Here is an 18500-nt window from a genome sequence, read left to right on the forward strand (position 1 = left end):
CTATTTGTGCTTAGTAACATTGCGTTTTCACCTTTCAGTAATGCCACTAGCACATTCTAAATACCTTTGTCTGCTGGAGGGGAATTTGCTCTTTCATATATAGCAGATGCACTCGCTCTACGGCTTTCAGTGGACTAAGTAATTTATGAATATGGCTCTTAGTTCTCTCATTGGGGAATCAAGAAATGATGTTGAAGGTGTTAAACACTTTTCTTAGCTTTGAAGTTCACGGTCCCCAGTATCAATCTCCCAATATTGTCTTAACTTGCCTCAAACAATCAGTGGAATTATTCAGAATCCAAATAAAAACACAAACTTTCCTTTATTATTTTTTTCTTACTGCAACAAATACTTAAACGCTTTGGTGCAGTCCTGCTCTTTGATTACTTTGAATTTGAAATTTGGTCATGTCAAAAATTATCACAAAGAGTTTTTTTTGTTTATCTACATAGTTTTTAACCAAAATTACATTATAACACACAAACACAGTCTTCTCTTTAAGGCACAACACATCATTATGCACATTCTGTTTGCCAAACTTATAAAAGAGACAATATTATATAACCCTCTCCCTCCCCCCCCCGAAAGAAAGAAAAATTGCATCCACTTCCAAAATCAGCTGCTAATAAAGTCACAGTAAATTATTTTCATCAATAATTTACACAAATTACAGGACTAGACAGGATTGTCATTATACAGTCTGAGTGCATTCCAATTCAGATTTTCTGGGTTAGGTAGGCTAAAGTCTGGTTCAAACCTCAGTGCTGAGAATATATCCCACTTTGAGGAATGTCGGTTGGAAAACGCATGTTGGTGCTTTGCCAGTTCGAGTCCTCTGTTCTCTCCTGTCAGGGCTCATTTGGTATGTACCAGCAACCTCCACAGTTTTAATTCATTTAAAAACGTTGCATATATAAGACCATAGAGCTTCCTTACGTAGCACTAACATTTCATAACTCCATTCAGTAATCTGAATTCTTCAATTTGGAATTTTTAATTCCAAGTATTTCTTCCCTTCTTAAGACAATTCATATGTGTAAAGCCAGAGGCATTGAATCACACATAAAAATTCAGTGTACTTGAAATATATATATATATATAAAAGGAGCGCCAACTTTAGAACACAGTTACAAATACTCTAGTTCCAGTGCTTGATGGAGAGCCAAGAGGTCCGAATGACTGGATATCCTCCAGAAAGGCATGTTGTGCTGTGTTTGTTAGAAGGGGAGAAAAGGTGAGGAAAAATGAACACTGCGGCATAGGGTGGTATCTGACACACATCTGGTCAACTTGCAACCACATATTTTACACCATTGTGTTTCTGGATTGATTTTTGCTAGTAAGATACTGACAAAAATCAGACCAAAATAGATCTGAGCTTATTTCTTTGACTGAATGTAAATAGTCTTTCCTACTAGTTTCTTTGGAAAGAACTCATTACTTACAGAGGGCTGTTTGCTTTTTCTTAAGCATGGAATTCCATACAGTGGAGCACCAGTAGGAAATCTCTGTTTCTGCTCCACTTGCTATACTTTGCAGAAGATGGAATGACCATTTAAAGGGTTATAAGGCTTTCATTAAAGGAGGCCTCACTTACAACACCTTGAAGTAAAATTGAATTACATTTTTTTCCAAGGAGGGAAAAAGAAAATCTCTTTTAGGGAGAAAACAACATATCACTAGTTTTAGAAAAAGATAATTTGTGTTGCAGACAGCATCAGTGTCTGTGAGACAAGCAGACAAATGCACTATTCTCCTTCAGCAATTATCTAGAATGGAATAAAAAAAAAACTTCCCCATTCTGTTCAGATCTATTTGTAAGGTATTGGGTTTATCCATCCCTATGATTCTGTATCTGTTCATGCAATATAGCTACCATTAAGAAAAAAGCATGCCAAATTGGAAAGTACACAATCCAATCACCTTTGTTTAGCACAAACTATAAAAGACCCATCACCAGTAATATACCTGTATTAAAGAACCACTTGGAATGAGCATTTTGGTTGTTTGCATTTTGTTTCCATTACAACTACATTGTAAAGATCACTTAATACTAAAAGGGCATTGAATTCTGCAGTTCCTAGCACAAAAACATTTATGTCACTTGTCCTGTACAGAAGGCCTGAGGCAAAAGTTTTCAGTTTCTGCACACTTCCAGGAATTATACCAGGAAGTATAGCTCTCAAATTAGTACCAATTTTATCTGTTTCTGAACACTTAAAGCTTATCTGGTGAGCTTCCATTGAATTTTTAACTTGAGAAAACTGAGTAATTCTAAGGAATCAAATCTTTTTTACAAAACCCAATCTGGTGCACAGTATGTACATTATGTCCTTTTTAATTTTGCAGATATGTATTTCTTGAAGTAAACCATACGCTCACCACATTTTCTTCAGTAAACTGCAGATCTCTGTTTATGTTACCAAAAATTTGCACTATCCTTTTGATATTTTTCCACATTCTCTGTAACACCTCTCTTGAAACATCCCCGATTTCACCCTTTAAAGAAAACTACTACCCAACTATCATTTCTTAGCTCTTGCTGTGTCATCTTTTTAGGTTTACTTTGCTTTTAGTTAATTAGACATTTTGCCCCAACCAGTTTTCATTTATTTTATAAATAATTTTGCAATTTTTATTTCCAAACTGAAATAAAATGCTAGAATCCAAATGGTTCATTTTACTGTAAGTGTTGGTCTCATCATGCTCTTGTTGCCTTGCATTTGAAGACTGACATCATTTGTCATTCTGCCATTGCGCAACACCAACAGAAATGCAAACAGGAAGGCTTGCATTAGTAGCTACATATCACACCAACATTTCATGAGACAGGTTACCTTTTTTGCTGCCTGTTCTTCTTCTACACCATCCCCAATTACAACATATACTACTTTTCTGCCAAACCTTTGCATTATTCGTTCAAAGCAACTTTCTTTTCCTGGAAGATAAATGAGATAAAAGTTCAGAATGAAGTTACCTGATTAGCTGCATGCTCCTCATCTCGGCCATCTCCAATCACAACATAAGTTATGTTAGTGCCAAATCTGGACACTATACGCTCAAAACAGCTCTCTTTGCCTGAAAAACAATGCACTATTTGTTAAGCTATCAAGTAAGTTACGGTGAAAGTCTATAAAGGATTAGTGCAGTGGTAAGGCATTATTACTACTACTTTCTTATAGCTCTCAGCCTTGGGATTTAGAGCTAAAACTGGTGAGAAGCAATGAATTCCCTTGGTGACAATAAGCCACTTCCTCTAAAACTGTATGTCTATGTTAAGAGTTACAGAAAGCTACTAAATAAAGGAATTACCAACACTGTAAAAAATTAATAGGTCATTGAATGAATAATTGAATTCCATGATTCCCTATTAGTATGATGATATTTTTTCAACAGAAGCAGCAACTTTACTTCAATGTATCTGCAGCAATGACAAATGCAGCAATGGAAAAAATGGTCAAAAAACAATGGATAAGCAAAACAGATAGCAGTTTTCAGTGGGACTTCCATGGAATATTTCTCTTATACAGGAATATGGAAGAAAGGAGGCTAAGACAGTAACAACAAAAGTAAGTAGGATTGAAAAGGACCACAAGAAGTCACCTAGCTGATCTCCTACTGCAGGTTCAGTTTTACCTAGCAAATGCTTTGGAAGTTATTCTAAAAATATTCTGATGTTGATGATATCACAACTTCTACAAGCAATTCTCACGTTTAATTAACCTTTACCATTAGGAAATTTCTCTTTGATATCCAAGCTACGCATGCCTTGTTGCAGTGAAACCATCAGTTATTGTCTTACCTTCCATCAACATAGAGAAAGATTACTTCTTTCCTCTCTGCAATAGTTTTTTAGATACCTTAAGACTGTTACTATGCCTCCCCCCAGGTTTTTCAGTCTCTTCTCACAAGCTCATGATTTCTAGATCTCTGATTCTTATTGTGCTCCTCTTGTTTTTCTTCAGATAGTTCACAAAAAGAGGTTTATGATTAGGAAAGCATTGTGTGCGTTAACTGATCCGAATAAGGATCAGATTTCACTGTGTGTAAATAATAGTCACAGTTACAGTCCTGTGCCCAGTGCAGTGCAGAGATCACCAAGACAAAGAGTAGAAAGAGAGCTGGTACCCAGCAGAGTTTATTGTTTTCCTGACAGGATTGTAACATTGGCCATGTTGTTCCCAGAAGGAATTTCTGGTGCAGAATTCCTTCAATGGCTTCCAGAAATAGTGCTTTACTTCCCACCCCCTTCTGTGATGTTGGCACTATTCCTATGCTATGCTCCTTCCTGTGGTCTGAGCATAATCTTAATACCTGAATCCAAAATACACAGGCTGTAAGATATATGACATTCGTTCCACAGGCTGGTTAATATCATGTAATCTTTAGGATACTTCCACCTTGATGCAAATTTTTTAAAACATTTGAAGAATTTCTGTCTATAAAAGAACTACAGCTCATTAAAGGATATTTGAGGTAATTGACTTTCCTGATATTGTTAGAATATGCACTGTTTTTTCACTCGTAAAAATCATTTAGGAAATATATTCAAATACTCTGTCAATGCTGTCACACACTAGTGTACGTAAGATGATATGGATACAGAAATTACACATTCCTAAATCAATAAATGATACATCACAAAATCTGCCAATGGTGATATTTCTTAGTTTACAGGAGAATTTTGGATGTGATTTCAAAACCATGAATTCCTAAACTGTGATACACAAGCCCCTTCAAAGAGGTAAACAGTTACCAATAAGACAGGGAACTGCCGTTGTGGTATCCACCAGCATGGCTCCTGCTCGTAACTGTTGTCATTATCATTACTAATGTATCATGCTTCCAGGAAAAGCTTGTGAAGCTGTGGCCTAGCTTATGTAAAGCTGAAGGTCAAACCAGAGACTATTCTAAAGAAAACTCAGTTTAGATTTTAATTAATAAAACTCGTTTCTTTGTTCCTCTCCACATTTTTTCTGTACTATGAGAGGTTTTTAAGAGAGGTCTAGTACTGGAGCCTTTAATCCTTTAGGCTTCATATGAAATATGCTGAATTTGGATTCCTATTACTGATAAAAGCAAATCTAAATATATGCAATAGGTAGCTCTTAAAACTAACAACATGGGTGTCAGGAAAGTGATTTTGAATCCATCCATTACTGGCAAAATATTACTGATAATGCAATGCAATGCAGTCTGATTGGATGAAAGTATTATTTTCTTACCTATTTTGGTTGCACTGTAAATATTTTCAATAGGAAAAGCTCCTCCTAAGCTGTATAGTAGGACTTTTGCAAGTGCTGGAATAAGCTGGGTTGTTGTTACCAACACATTTACACAGTTACTCCTAAAATGAGAAAAGCAGTTTAAATCCATTTCCCAAATGCTGATGTGATAACATAGCTGATGAGAGCTAATTTAGCATTCTTCAGCATTTACTTTCACTTACACTGCTGCACTACTTAGCACCATCACATCCAGAAAAAGGTAGAAGAAACTTTTGGAAACATCTTATCTTTTCCTATCCTTTATATAAACATGGAGGTCTGATCAGTAGGAAGTATTCCACACTGCTTTATGAAAATGAGAACCCTGAAGATGAGTCCACTAAAATGCAGACGTCGAACATCACTGATTACTTTTGAAAATAGGCATCCCAAGGCTTGACAGTATGTTTTTCAAGCTGGCAATTACTTGCCAGTAATTACTAGCCAATTCAAAGTTTTAGGAAGAAGTGAAAAGATCATTTGTTACTCTCCTGATACATAAATATTTGCTATTCTAAAAACTAACATATATGCTTAATCATACCAATTCATTTGGTATGATTTCCTTCCAACAGAAGGAAAATGATTTTGTGTTTTGGGAGCAGTATTATGTGTAGGTACCACTATGACTAGGCACAAGCATTGAAAAATAAAACATATTTGGAGTTCAGAGGATGCTGCCCACAGAACAGTAATTTAAAGGCTGGCTCAGAGTTCTAAAAAAATAACATTTACCATTTACCACATCTTAAAAGCCACTTCATACAATCTCCAATAAATGCTGCAATTACTGAATACAATTTCCACAGAATTTTTCCTTCAATTTATCTAAAAATGATGACCTGTTCTGTTCTATAGAGGTACTAGTATCTTATAATCTAAAATGTCAAAAAAGTCATTACATGTTAAAAATTAAAGTTTTACAGTAGACTCAAATACGTACCTTGTGCTGATAATAGACAATGATTTAAGTGCATTTGTTAGCCAGGAATCTGTTAGAGCTTCAATCTCTGCTCTTAATTGCAACCATGCATCTCTTTTAGCAGGACCAAGGAGACCTTTTATGTAAAAAAATCGAGAAAAAAAAATTAAATTCTGTTCTAGCTGGAATTTACAGATTTTGCAGTGATTGTTTCTATTTTAAATTCCACTAGAATTTGAAAAAACAGCAAAGAGAAAAACTTTGTTCTCTTCAAAGCTCCATAAATTGCTCTTTGCTTTGTTTGCAGTCTTGTAACATCATTTTATCAAGCAATGTCAGAGAGTATTATAGATAGCTAATAAGTAGTCATCTGATTTTTTCATATATTCAGCCTCCTTTACCATATTTTTAAGTGTACCTCTCTGAAGAACATGTTTTTCAAAATAAATTCTTACATACACCTTACCCTCCAATTATCAGAGGCATTGACAAGGGGATCGTGCCATGAAGATGATAGGTAGAGACACTCATAGAGAACAAGGAACTTGAGAATAAACTTCTTCTTCTAATATCTGTATATGCTTATAACTGCCCTGCTGATGGCTCATTTTATACACAAATCTCAGGTTAGGTATGTGAAAATACAGCATTTATTTTCTTGCTCTTTACTTCCTGCTCTAGTTACTAATGGTAATTCCTTTTGTAGTACTTACAAATTATAGCCCTGAAATGTCTGTACAACACACATTGTCAAAAGCTAGAGAGCCCTGACTTCTTTATAACCGAACTATTTTAAATTTACATATGCCCCTGGAAGACCAGGCAAGTAGGCACAGTGAGGGATCTTTAGCATCCCTCTCCTCTTTCACATCCTGTGTTTCCATGACCATTTTCAAAAATCTGAAACAAAGTGACCTAAAAACTCCTAGTTTGACCTAGTCTTATGTTGGCTTCTGATTGCTATTTTGAAATTATGAGTTAAATACATAATAAAAATATTATTATAAAGGCTAATGAGTGGAGGATGCATGAAGGAACTTATTGCCACTTGTCCAAGTGGAATATATTTCAGAACTACGATTTGTGAGGGACAATAAAAATCTTAACACAATGTACCAACGCATAACTGTAGTATGTCTTTGCAATGATGCTTCCTATTGATGTGTTCTCTATGCTGTGCTCTCTGACATAAGCTCTTATCAGTGTTAAAGCTTTTATGCAATGTATAAAAATGCTTCAGAAATGCTTCAGAATCCTAGATGCTTGAAGAGATGTCCCACAGAAACACAGTAAACTTGTAAGACTGGTTCATGTGTTCTTTATGCATAAAGACTCCATTCATGACAGCAAGGAAGGCCAGGGCAGGGCAGGGTAGTGCAGGGAAGTTTCTTTGGGGACTATCATTCACTTTTCAGGGACTCAAGTCACCAAGTTTCAGAGTAAGTAAAATCTAACCATCTCTATTATTGCTTCATCCTGTGACAAGAGAAGACTTTGAACCAGTAAAAGTGAAAATATATAATTCAGATTTACCTATTGAATAAAATGATTAAGGCAGTGACAAATTCAGTGTCCATATTATTAGCAATACTGTTTTCCATTTCTGAAAAACTGCAGAAACTGCTAAGAGCACACCTAACTGTTTTTTCTGCAAGTGAGCTATACTTTGAGTTTCAGGCTTCTCTGAAATAAATTTCAACTGAGTTGAAAAAGTCCATGCTACAGAATGGGAGAGAGTTCCCTTGAACCACTCTCTAGTTGGGCTGGCTTTTTCTCAACCTCAAATGTGGCTGTAGAAATGTCTGAAGACCTGTAAGTATCCTTTGCTCTCTCAATCTCTTCTTTAAGTAGTCAGTTGACATACTCCCCTCTTCAAAAGAGGGTTGCCTCTACAATTCAAATACAACTCTCCAGAACATATTCCTTCAGTTCTGCTCCTGTGACTTCCTAAAAACATGCCGGCACTGAGATGTCCAGGAGTGAAAACAACAATAAAAAGCTCTCTTCTCAAATAAAGTTGGGATTTTCTTGCTAACACAATTAACTGTGTTAGCTATGGAGTTATTTTATAGTTAATTTATTTTAGGCAAGGTAAGTGACTCAGCCAGTAAGTCGGTAGGAGGTATGATCTGAGCTGGGTCTGAAGGAAGAAAAATGGGCTTTCTGCATGTTAAATGAACTCTGCTCTGATTCCCCATTTCTGATTCTCCTGCACAAGAGCACTATGTAGGACCTGTCATTCCTGTAACTGTCAGCAGTAGAAGGTCCAATCACTTAATTTTCTATTCACAAAATGGCTTCCAAGGCACATTCACTTGGCATGAGTTCATTACCATCCGGCTTAACCTGTTCAGTATTGATAATCAGTAATTTGCTTTTGACAAAAATGTGTTCCTTAAACTCACCTCCTATGTTGTTCTTGTAAGTATTATACAACTCTTTTACTCTTCTGTAACGGAAAGCCAGCTTCCTCATCCAGTCAACCCCTCCTCTTACACCTGTTGGCAGACAAAGGTTTGCACTACTTGCAGCTGCATGGAAGCCATCAGTTGCAAAACTGTAGGTACTGCAAACACCCAAAATACAGTAAAAATAAATATAATGTATTCCTGTAAATGCTCAATTTATTTAATCTTTGAAGAAAAAAATGTTGAGACAATCATTTGATCTTACCTTAGGTCTTGCCCATTATCATCAGAAGAAACATCATCTATATGAACTTGATCACATTCCTGTTGGAAAAAAAATGATAGCTTATTTCAAGAGACTATGACTACCATGTGCTCAGTACAGATGTTGAAGAAATGATCTTTGCAGGCCACTAACTGCACCAGGAGATGGCAGTATATGTATGCTCACAGCCTCATACCACATCAATCTCTTCAAAACAATAGAAACTTCAACTCTTTCTACTCTACACAAATTATGAGTGAAAACTGGTCTTCAGAAAAGCATATTATGTTATTTCAGAGTGATCTGAGATAAAAATTATTTTTAATTTAAAAAGCCAATATTTATCAGCCCTCTCTTAGAGTCTCTCTAGTGTACAAGTATTTCAAAATAAACCGTATTTCCCCACTCTCTGAAAACTAGTAATGATGAATCTCAAAAGGCATGTAATTTATATTAAGTCTCTAGGAGTGTGAATGCTCATCAGATTCTTGTCTTGATTTATCCAAGTGCCTCTGGCTGGAAAATCTCAAAGAATCGATTAGTCTCTGAGAAGTCACTATTTCCTGGTTTCAGAAGGACTGCAAGTAATTCTAGGGATCTACAAGATACACTGAAAATTTAACAACCCTCCAAAATGTTTTTGTAAGTTCATACCTATCACATATTCCTTTCTGCACATTGGTTAGCAGAAAGACAGGAAAATACTGGGAGAAGCAATAGTAAATAAGTAATTCAAGCCACCATGCAATGGTAAATATAAAGAAGTCTTGTAGGCATTGTATTATCATTTTCTGCAGCTGTTAGAATTAACATCTTAACTCAAAGACACACCTGAAATCCAATGTCTGGAGATTTTACTTTCCTGTGTAAGTGTTTTTTGTTGTTGCTGTTGGGTTTTTTTAGTATTTAGAATAGCTGTTGTTACCATATTCATAATTTAATTTATGAAAAAATTCAAAGACATTTAAAAATGACTCACTATGTTGTTTTCAATAATTTAATCACTAGGACAAAGTGGGGCTGAATTTTCCAAATGCACAGTTTAAAGCTTCAAATAAAGTGTTATCTGGGTCACTTACTTCAAATACAGCTGCTGACTAGCTACACTTAGGTCAGAATCTCTGTGATATGTAGAGGTATGTTGGTCTATGTTTCAAATCTCAGTCTAGCACTAGTGCTAAGCTGTCCAGAAAAAGGACAAATCCGAGCAAGGGAGTGATTTCCAAATGTATATACCACAATTTCCTAGAGTTTATTCAGGGAAAACAGAATCAATATGAATTTGGGAAATACCATTTTGACTCCAAAGTTTTGTTTACTTTGCACTGAATGAAAATTCACTAAGTTTTTATCCACATGAAGTAATTTTGTTAAAAAAAAAACAGATTAGCAATTTGTGGATAAATAAATACATGTCACTTTAATACAAGCAATTATAATATAAAATCCTGTATCAAGACTAAAAGACTGAGCGGCCAAATTCTGCTCATCTGGCTTAATCTACTGAGACAGGCATGGAACAACTGCACCTTGAGGAACAGAAATTAACCACTCTTCTCCCCACTAGAGAAATAAAATACATTTTAGATTATATCTGAGGAGTAGATTATTTTGAGCTGTGGAACATTTTAAAGAAGCTGAATTTGGATATAAGTAAGAGAGGAAAAAAAAGATAAAGGGAAGTGACAGTTGATATAAAAAGGTTTGTTTCTTTATTTTTGTTTATTATTTATTCTCCTGAAAAAAAATACAACTACACCCAGTAGAGCACAGGAACTCAAAAATCAGCCCCTTTGGGACAAATTATAACTCAGTATTTTACAGTATCTGAGCAATATCTTGTTTCAATGGGACTGGTCAAAACATCAGAAAATTTTAAAAGTTTAAGAATCAGTCCTGTGGATCTCAACAAGTACTAAGTACATGGAGAACATACAGAAGCCCTCATGGATAAAAATGAGTGTCTGCAGTTCTTTGGGTTTAGTTAAGTCATTCAGCTATATTGCTTCAGCCTTGAAAATACCAGATAACAGTTCTGCCGTGGGTGGCAAAGCCTTAGCTGTTTACTTTTACTCTTTTGTCTCCCATTTTCCTCATTGACTCAAGAATTCTGATTACTTGACTCTTGTTCCTGCAATAAAGTTACTTAGTTAACACTCATCTAGGGTGGATCAAAACCAACAGCATTCTCCACCTTTCTCCTTTTTCTTCCTCCGCTTCTCCTTTTGGACCTACTCAATATCCACATCCACTCAACAGTCTAGCAGTACACATTTCTTGAACAACAGCAAGCTAATGTGTCCACTGCTCTTTGTTTCATTTTGTTTTCTATTTGTTTCATCTACTTCAAGTAAAATATTTGCATTTTACAAATTCACTTATCTAGGGTGAGCAAACTTCCAAAAAGAAAAGGCAGCTTTGTAAAACTGAGCAGATGGTTTGGTCAGATTTGAGACAGTTCTCTCCTTTTCCCAAAAGAAACAGGAAACTGGTGGCACAACACTAGATCTGAATTTGCTTGTAAGTGAGACCAAATAGTTTTGCAGAAGAAGGAAAACAAGCTCTCTCTCAATTTAAATGCTAAGGTAAAGTACCATTCACAACTACAGTGCTGGCTTACACTCATGTCACCATGGGTCACTGGCTGTGCAAGGTCAAAACTAAGAAAGACATATTCATTTTCTCTGTGCTCAGTAAAAGCAAATATATTTTAAGTATGATAACTGTTTTTTGTTTGAAGCAATGCTAATTTAAATAATATCTGAGTGCAGTCAATTTTTTGCAGGAAGTTTTAGAGCCTGAAAATGTGAGAGTACAGAATCAACAAATCATCCATAAAATTATCCTCCTGGAATGGCAATTTCATTATCCAGTAAAAACACTGACTCACTGCAGTGAAAACAAAAATGCTACTACAGAGCAGATATTCAGAACTATGCCTTCTCAGGCTACACAGAACTACTCATTTAACATATATGTTTCAGCCTCTGTTAAAACTGGTTTGACATGCTTCCCAAATTTTGAGAGTTATTTAAACTTATTTTTCTCACTCATTTTCATTTCCTAATGAGAAAAAAAAAAACAATTATAAAATCTTATTTTAAATATGCTAGACTTCCCATAAAAATGAAAATGTAATTCAGTTCATTTTAAATAAATATGCTTTTCTTCATTGCTCTAGAGAGTACAGGAGGATAATGGCGGTAGAAAAACTCATGTCCTAATTACTGCTTGCATTTTGTAGATGCTGATCGTTTTGCGGGTGTGCATATAGTATGTCCTACCAACTTTCTAAAAGCTGTCCTAAAATTAATACTGAAATAGAGAAAAAATGATTCATTTTATTTCTGACCTGGTGGAGAACAGAATGTATTACTCTGGATGTTATTACTGAACTTAGTCCCATCCCCTACACATTGCTTAGGCACACAAACTTTCTAGAGCACAAGACTTTTATTTTCATGGCAAAATACCAATTACTCTCCCAAGTGATACTTCTCAAGCTAACTAAAATTTATACACTGAGAATGAAATAGCTGGAGAACAGCCTACTCTCAAATAAAACTGCAGCTTGCCTGATTAGAACATAGGTTAGTAGGTCAGCAGAGAATGTCTCAAAAGATTGGAATTCCTGCATCAGCAGTCATTGTAATATGACATATTTGCATAAAGGAAGGAAAGCTTTATTTTTGTATGTGATAACTTTCAGTAACTTGGTTGTTATTACTAGCCCTTGGTATGTAGTGCTTATAACCAAGGAAGAGAGAGGGAAAAAAAGACAGCTTAGAGGACTTAGTGACTGGAGTCAACATTACAGGAATATGGCTTCACTGATCTCTTAGAGGTATCATGTCCAGACCTGCATGGTTTATTGTGGGTAGATGAAAGCAACACAGACCACATGGGATGGGGATGGCTCAGCATTTCAGAAAAGTAAGGTGATGAAAGGATAAGTAATTTGTGTACTGAATAAAAGCCCATCTCACTTCTTCTAGTAAGAACTAAAGGCCTTGTGTCTTGATGGTCATGATTGTAAATAGCTCAGCATCCTGTTGTTACATTGTAGACTACCTCCTCATTTTGGGGGGAGAGGTGCAGGGGAAAGAGAGAGAGAGAGAAACACAAAACAAGAATTGGAGAAGGATACAGCAAATTCTCAGAATCCCTGACAGTCATCATGCAGATCCACTGTAATATTCAGCGCTTAGAAATGTCCTTGTGCTCTGAAAATATTTAAACAGACAGATTTACTCATCTGCATAGTAAAAGGATGCCTCTATGTATTTTGGCATAGGACGCTATGTTCCTAAGTACAAAAGCATTTTTATATCTTATTTGCCAAGAACATAGAAACTTTTTGGTCTTCTAGTATATGCCAGAATTTGTGCATGCAGCTCAGAACAAGAACTTTGGAAGCTTTGGTAATCTTGTAATAGAGTTGGTTTTGAAACAATGTGGAATTCCAGTTTATAAAATACTTAACTGCCTACAGAAACTGGTTTTAATCAAATCAAACTGATTGAGGTATCACATTCTCAAAGAACGTCCCCAAGTAGAATTTTTCGATTTATCTAAAACTGAAAACTGGATACTGTTCAAGTTCTGGAATGAGCTGGAGTATTAATTTCTGGACAGGATATTAAAAGAACCCTATTAAGAATATACAACATGTGATGATCCAGATTTTTAACTGACCTTTGACTGCTGGGGCTGGATCTACCAAAAATATAAATAAATAATGTGAGAAAGGAATGAAGCTTCAGCAGCCACAAGTGAAAATAAAGAGATACGTAAAGAGGGCAAAGTTCCATTTTGCTGAACTCTTCCACTTGAACACAGCACAAGCTTGAAGAAATCTGGGCACATATTACTGAAGGGCTTAAAGTTCATTGGGTGCCACATGAAATATGAGCGTGCTGGGGCAAAGGTCTGTTAAAAAGAAATTTAAGCAACGCTTTGAAAAATTGATTTGGAATCTATCCCTGGTACAGGGCACCAGAAAACAGAACATTCACCCAATGCTCTTGCATTGTCAAGCCATGACTCACTAAGACTGCAATAAAACACCGACTGGCTGAGGCATATCCTGGGTTTTAACTTCTTGTGTTTCTGCCACTGAAAAGAGGAAGTGCAGCTCAGGTATAGGGTGAAGCAGATGCTAGTTTCCTGACCTGAAAAGAGCTGAGGCTAAATGAGGTCTGCAAGGGACAGTAAAGACAGCTTCAGCCTGGCACCTTCTGATTTTCCTACCGCCTATGGCTAAAAAGGAACAGAAAAATCCAGGGCCCAGCGGATGGAAAAACCTAATTTATCCTCTTTTTCTCCAATCACTCATCAGACACCTTTCTCTGGCATTTTAAATAAAATCTCCAAGTCTTCCAGTTGTGGTTACTGGCAAAGTATCTGTCCACGGACGGAAAACTGTGATCTACTCTGAGTAGGAAAACAATTGATTCAGAGCAGGAGAAGGTCTGAAAATCCTCTAGTTTAATTTGAGAGCTGTTTTTTCATCCATTGCCTATTCCACAAAATAAATAAAGAAATAAGCACAGTTGTAAGACTGTCACATTCCACATTAAGAGATCTGGACTCCAGGACTGAAACAAAATGATTCTAAAGCATTGCTGATGGGTCTACTTCCCAGAGAGCTGTCACTTGGGCAGTCTATCTGTGTGATTTTAACAGATGAGCAATCCATAGTGGTCGCTCCCTAGGAAGAGGTCTCTCCCTTTTCTGACTAATGTCAAAATGCACATGACATTACATGTGGTCACCTGGTTACCCCAGGAAGAAAATATGGGCAACTAAAAAGATCGATATTATCAGTCCATGACACTATTCTTGAAAGTCTGCCAGATCAGAAGTTTAGGATGGGAACTTGTGTTCATATTTCCCCTTGTAATCTGGAAGGAGAAACAAAGATGAAGAAACACCATCAACTGAAGAGTACAATATCTATTTTCAGAATGTGCCATTCCTGCCTGGAATCTCGCATTTTAACTTCAGAGCATTCTGCAGAGGGTGGAGAGGGGGAGATGACAACCTGCACACAAACTCTACTATTCTAATGGCAGGTTTTTGACCTGATGATCAGAAGGAACCTGTGTCCTCAGCCTGCATCCTCAGTTTCTATGACATTAGAGACATCAATGATGAGATAATTCCTACAGTTACAGTTCTCTTGATGTTGCATTCTTTAAAGTGAATGAAGAGTATTCTTCCTTTGAGCACAAAATGGGGGAGAGGCAGAAGGCTACTCAAGACTGGCAAGAGAAGAATGTAGTCACTCACGGTCAGATGATACCATCCACTGAAAGCAAATGAACTCTCAGAACTTCAAGAGAAAGAATGGGAGATACATAGGTCCCTCTCCTGGAAATGACAGCAGACAACTCTAAATCCAACTGAAAATAAGATGGCCTCAGATCAAAGATCTGTGCTACAAAGAGGAAAGGGTAGTTTGCAGATTCCCCCCTTCCCCTAGTTTCATGGAAGGACCATGGCACCACAGAAAATCATTGCTACCTAGATAACCTCTGTCTGATTAGAGTCTGACTGAGGTCTCATGAAGCAGATTTCTCCATTGCTCAGACTAAGCACACTAAGCAAACATGAATGCAGAGGGAAACAACTGTGGTGAAAATTCAGATGTAGTAGTGTTAATGTTTCTTTGATTCTTACCTCCAAGTCGTTAAAAAATAAATGAGTATCAGCAAGATTAAAAATCATTTCTTCCATTCGCAGGCCAAGGGTCACTGCCATTGGAGGATCCTTAAGAAACAGAAAACAAGGTTAGCTACTTAATTACCTTTAAGGTATGTCACAATTACTTTAAAAGCTCCTGTACAAGAAGTGTTTTGAAAAATTAACCCTGCAACATCTGCAAAATCCTTTCAGTATTAGGTTATTTTAATATAAAGCTACAAGAAGAGGCTGCGGAACCAGTGTGAGAACATTCGGAGAGCTGGAGATGTTGAAACACCATTTCAAGTTGAGGCAATTACAGCCTGGCTAAACTATGACAAAGAGGAAACCTAACAGTCATATGCAAACCTGCATAAATATTAAGGCTGTAAACGGGGAAGGAATTTCTCACAAGAGATATATGTAAGAAAGCAAATGTTTGTTATAGTATATATTATTTATTATAAGAAGAATATATAACATTTTTCATTCCCGAGCCTTTTATAAAAATATGTAAATATCTTAACCATCAATTAATAGGAAAAAAAATGAGTCATGAACTAAGACTGGCAGAAATTACTTTATAGGTGATTATCCTACGCTGTGATAGGAAGACATTTAAGAGGCCTTTTCAATTTCTAATGTGCTGCTTTACAAAAATATAAAAGCCAGTCTGAATCTTTGTCCCTCTCCTCAAACTGAGTTTCACTTTAGATTAATCATCCCTGTCTTACCTATGCTTTTGCCTAAATCAGTTCTTTCTTAAACTTTCTGCTGATCCAGAATGTATCCTCAATCCCTGCTCATGGTCTTTCCCAGTCTCAATATTTATTCCTCTGTTCCTGCAAACATTCACTGATAAACTTCTAGGCTCTCTTACAACCTAATTGCAGGCAGTACAGGTACAAAGTACCAGTAGATGTTCTTCTAAGTGTTCTTCAGCTTGTCTGCAATCTATGGCATCATTCCTTAAGTGGTCCACAGTAATGACAAAACATACGTCAGCTTGTTTCATTGTTTAGAGATCATTCCTTAATTTATTAAATATAGGATTCTTCCCCTTGGATGAGATTCCATTCAAATTTTTTATCTATTTGTAGTTGGGCTTTCACATGCTCTATCAAATCATTCTACCCCAGCAAATTATCACAAATGTACTGCTCTGCAATAACAGTTTGTCTTAAGAGCATTTAGTGTACAACAAATGCGAGGTAATTAATTTGACTTTGCTATGTTTGCTAGGAAAGCAGTCAAGCTAAGCTATATTACCTTACATTTGTTTAGGATACGAACGCACACCTGGACAGTTTCTGATACTCAGTTGACACCTGGAAACTAGGTATTCTACTACCTTGATCAGGCCGGAGCTTGTGCGGTTCAGTTAACATTTTTTTACATTAGTTACTGCAGTACTCTTCTTATAAAGTAGATTTGATCCTCTTCTCATTAAAATAAGAAAAAAAAAACATGTATTTCATAATTTAAACTCTGATTGACACTAGTGAGTTTTCAGAAATCCTGTCTTAAATACCTTCAGATTAAAAGACTTAAAGTTCTCATCTGGCAACAAAATCGCACAAACCCTCAAATGATCATTTGTTAGTATTATGATCAAAGGCTTCCCAATCAGGATCAGGCATCTCCTATTTCAGGGCTTTGCAAAAACAGAATAAAAGATGGTTCCTGCCCTGGAGCACTTAAAAACTAATAGTAAAATCTGAAACATAGACTTATTTTGACCCTTGCTCATGAAAAAGTCTGATTTGAAGGGGAGAATAGTATGTAAGAAATTGTATTGATCCAAAGTTAGACCCAAATCTCTGTCAGTGACAGTGAAAGGGAATATTTTTATGTTGACCTTTGAACTAGTCCAGGCTACTTTTCAGAAGCAAAAACCATAGTGCACAGTAAAATAACTTGGTCTCCTATGTCTTCTGTAACCATGTTTACTGGATCTAAAGCTATTTGGGTGAAGGGTGCAGCAAGTGCAAAGATTTACTTTCCAAGGGAATGATTACGGAAAACACATTAACAGATCTGTAAAATCCCACATACTTACAGCACAAATCATAAAAAACTCTGGACTCATGAGATTCCTCATCAAGCTTTTTTCTTTTATCAAAATGTCATTGCGTACAAATATGTTTTTCTTTCTCCTTTCTCTTGCAGTTTTTTTGGTGCCCAGTAAATTAAGACTTTTTTCCTCTTCATACCATGCAGTAAAGAGAATATGCAATATGCTTTTTACCTCAATCTTATGAACACAAAGGCATGTGCTTAACTTTATGCACAGGTGGTAACTCATTTTTATTTATGTGAGTTAAGTTATTCACTGGAATGTTTTCAAGACTGGACCTTAGACTTTTGAATCTCAGCTCCTTTTCCTCCTTCCTGGGTAGAAGCAGACTTAAATGTGGAAATATGCTATAACATATTCCATTATAATTTGATTTATTTTAATAGAAACTACCAACTATGTATCACAATTTCCTGCCTTGCCTTGTATAGTTGAAAGACATGAATGTGACAAAGCTTTTATGATTTTCTTATTAGTATTATTTGTGTAACCAGCTATGCATAACTTTGTAACTGTTAAAATGAGATTTCCTATGTCTCAGTTTTGACATAGGCAAGTGTGAAATATTGTTATGTACTATATGCAAAATGAAATAAACCATAACTTCTGTTAAAAAGAGTCACTGGAATTGAATTTCCAGGGCACAAACAATTCTTCCTTTAATAAGTTTGCCCAAACTTGCACTGCAACTGTTTAACAAAGTATTAGACATCAAGTTCCAGCTCTTGCCATTTAAGTACACCTCTTCACATACAGAAACAGATAGAGCAAGCAGATTTGTCAGAGGCTAGTGGTTTCGTAACGTTTGCAGAATGTGGAAGAAAATCACGATCGCTATTTCACTGCCTTTCAACTTGAAGCAGAACTAGCAGACTGA

At 36.2% G+C, this 18500-nt stretch overlaps 1 protein-coding gene across 6 annotated transcripts in view; it reads right to left on the reverse strand.

The window, feature by feature from the left end:
- Window positions 1-303: 303 nt before the first annotated feature.
- EYA4 (EYA transcriptional coactivator and phosphatase 4) overlaps window positions 304-18500 on the reverse strand; it is a 157318-nt gene continuing 139121 nt past the window's right edge. For 5 of the 6 annotated variants that reach the window (XM_062570896.1, XM_062570893.1, XM_062570897.1 and 2 more), the window contains 7 exons: window positions 15544-15633; window positions 8863-8921; window positions 8595-8755; window positions 6211-6325; window positions 5226-5347; window positions 2838-2938; window positions 304-1208 (listed from right to left, as the gene is read on the reverse strand). In XM_062570896.1, coding sequence (XP_062426880.1) covers window positions 1128-1208; window positions 2838-2938; window positions 5226-5347; window positions 6211-6325; window positions 8595-8755; window positions 8863-8921; window positions 15544-15633 — 729 coding nt within the window. In that variant the 3' untranslated portion in view covers window positions 304-1127. Of the gene's footprint in view, window positions 1209-2837; window positions 2939-2977; window positions 3079-5225; window positions 5348-6210; window positions 6326-8594; window positions 8756-8862; window positions 8922-15543; window positions 15634-18500 lie in introns of all 6 variants that reach the window. The other variant, XM_062570892.1, reaches the window with a different exon arrangement.

This window comes from Rhea pennata, chromosome 3, assembly GCF_028389875.1.
Source record: "Rhea pennata isolate bPtePen1 chromosome 3, bPtePen1.pri, whole genome shotgun sequence".
In the NCBI taxonomy this organism is placed as follows: Eukaryota; Metazoa; Chordata; class Aves; order Rheiformes; family Rheidae; genus Rhea; species Rhea pennata.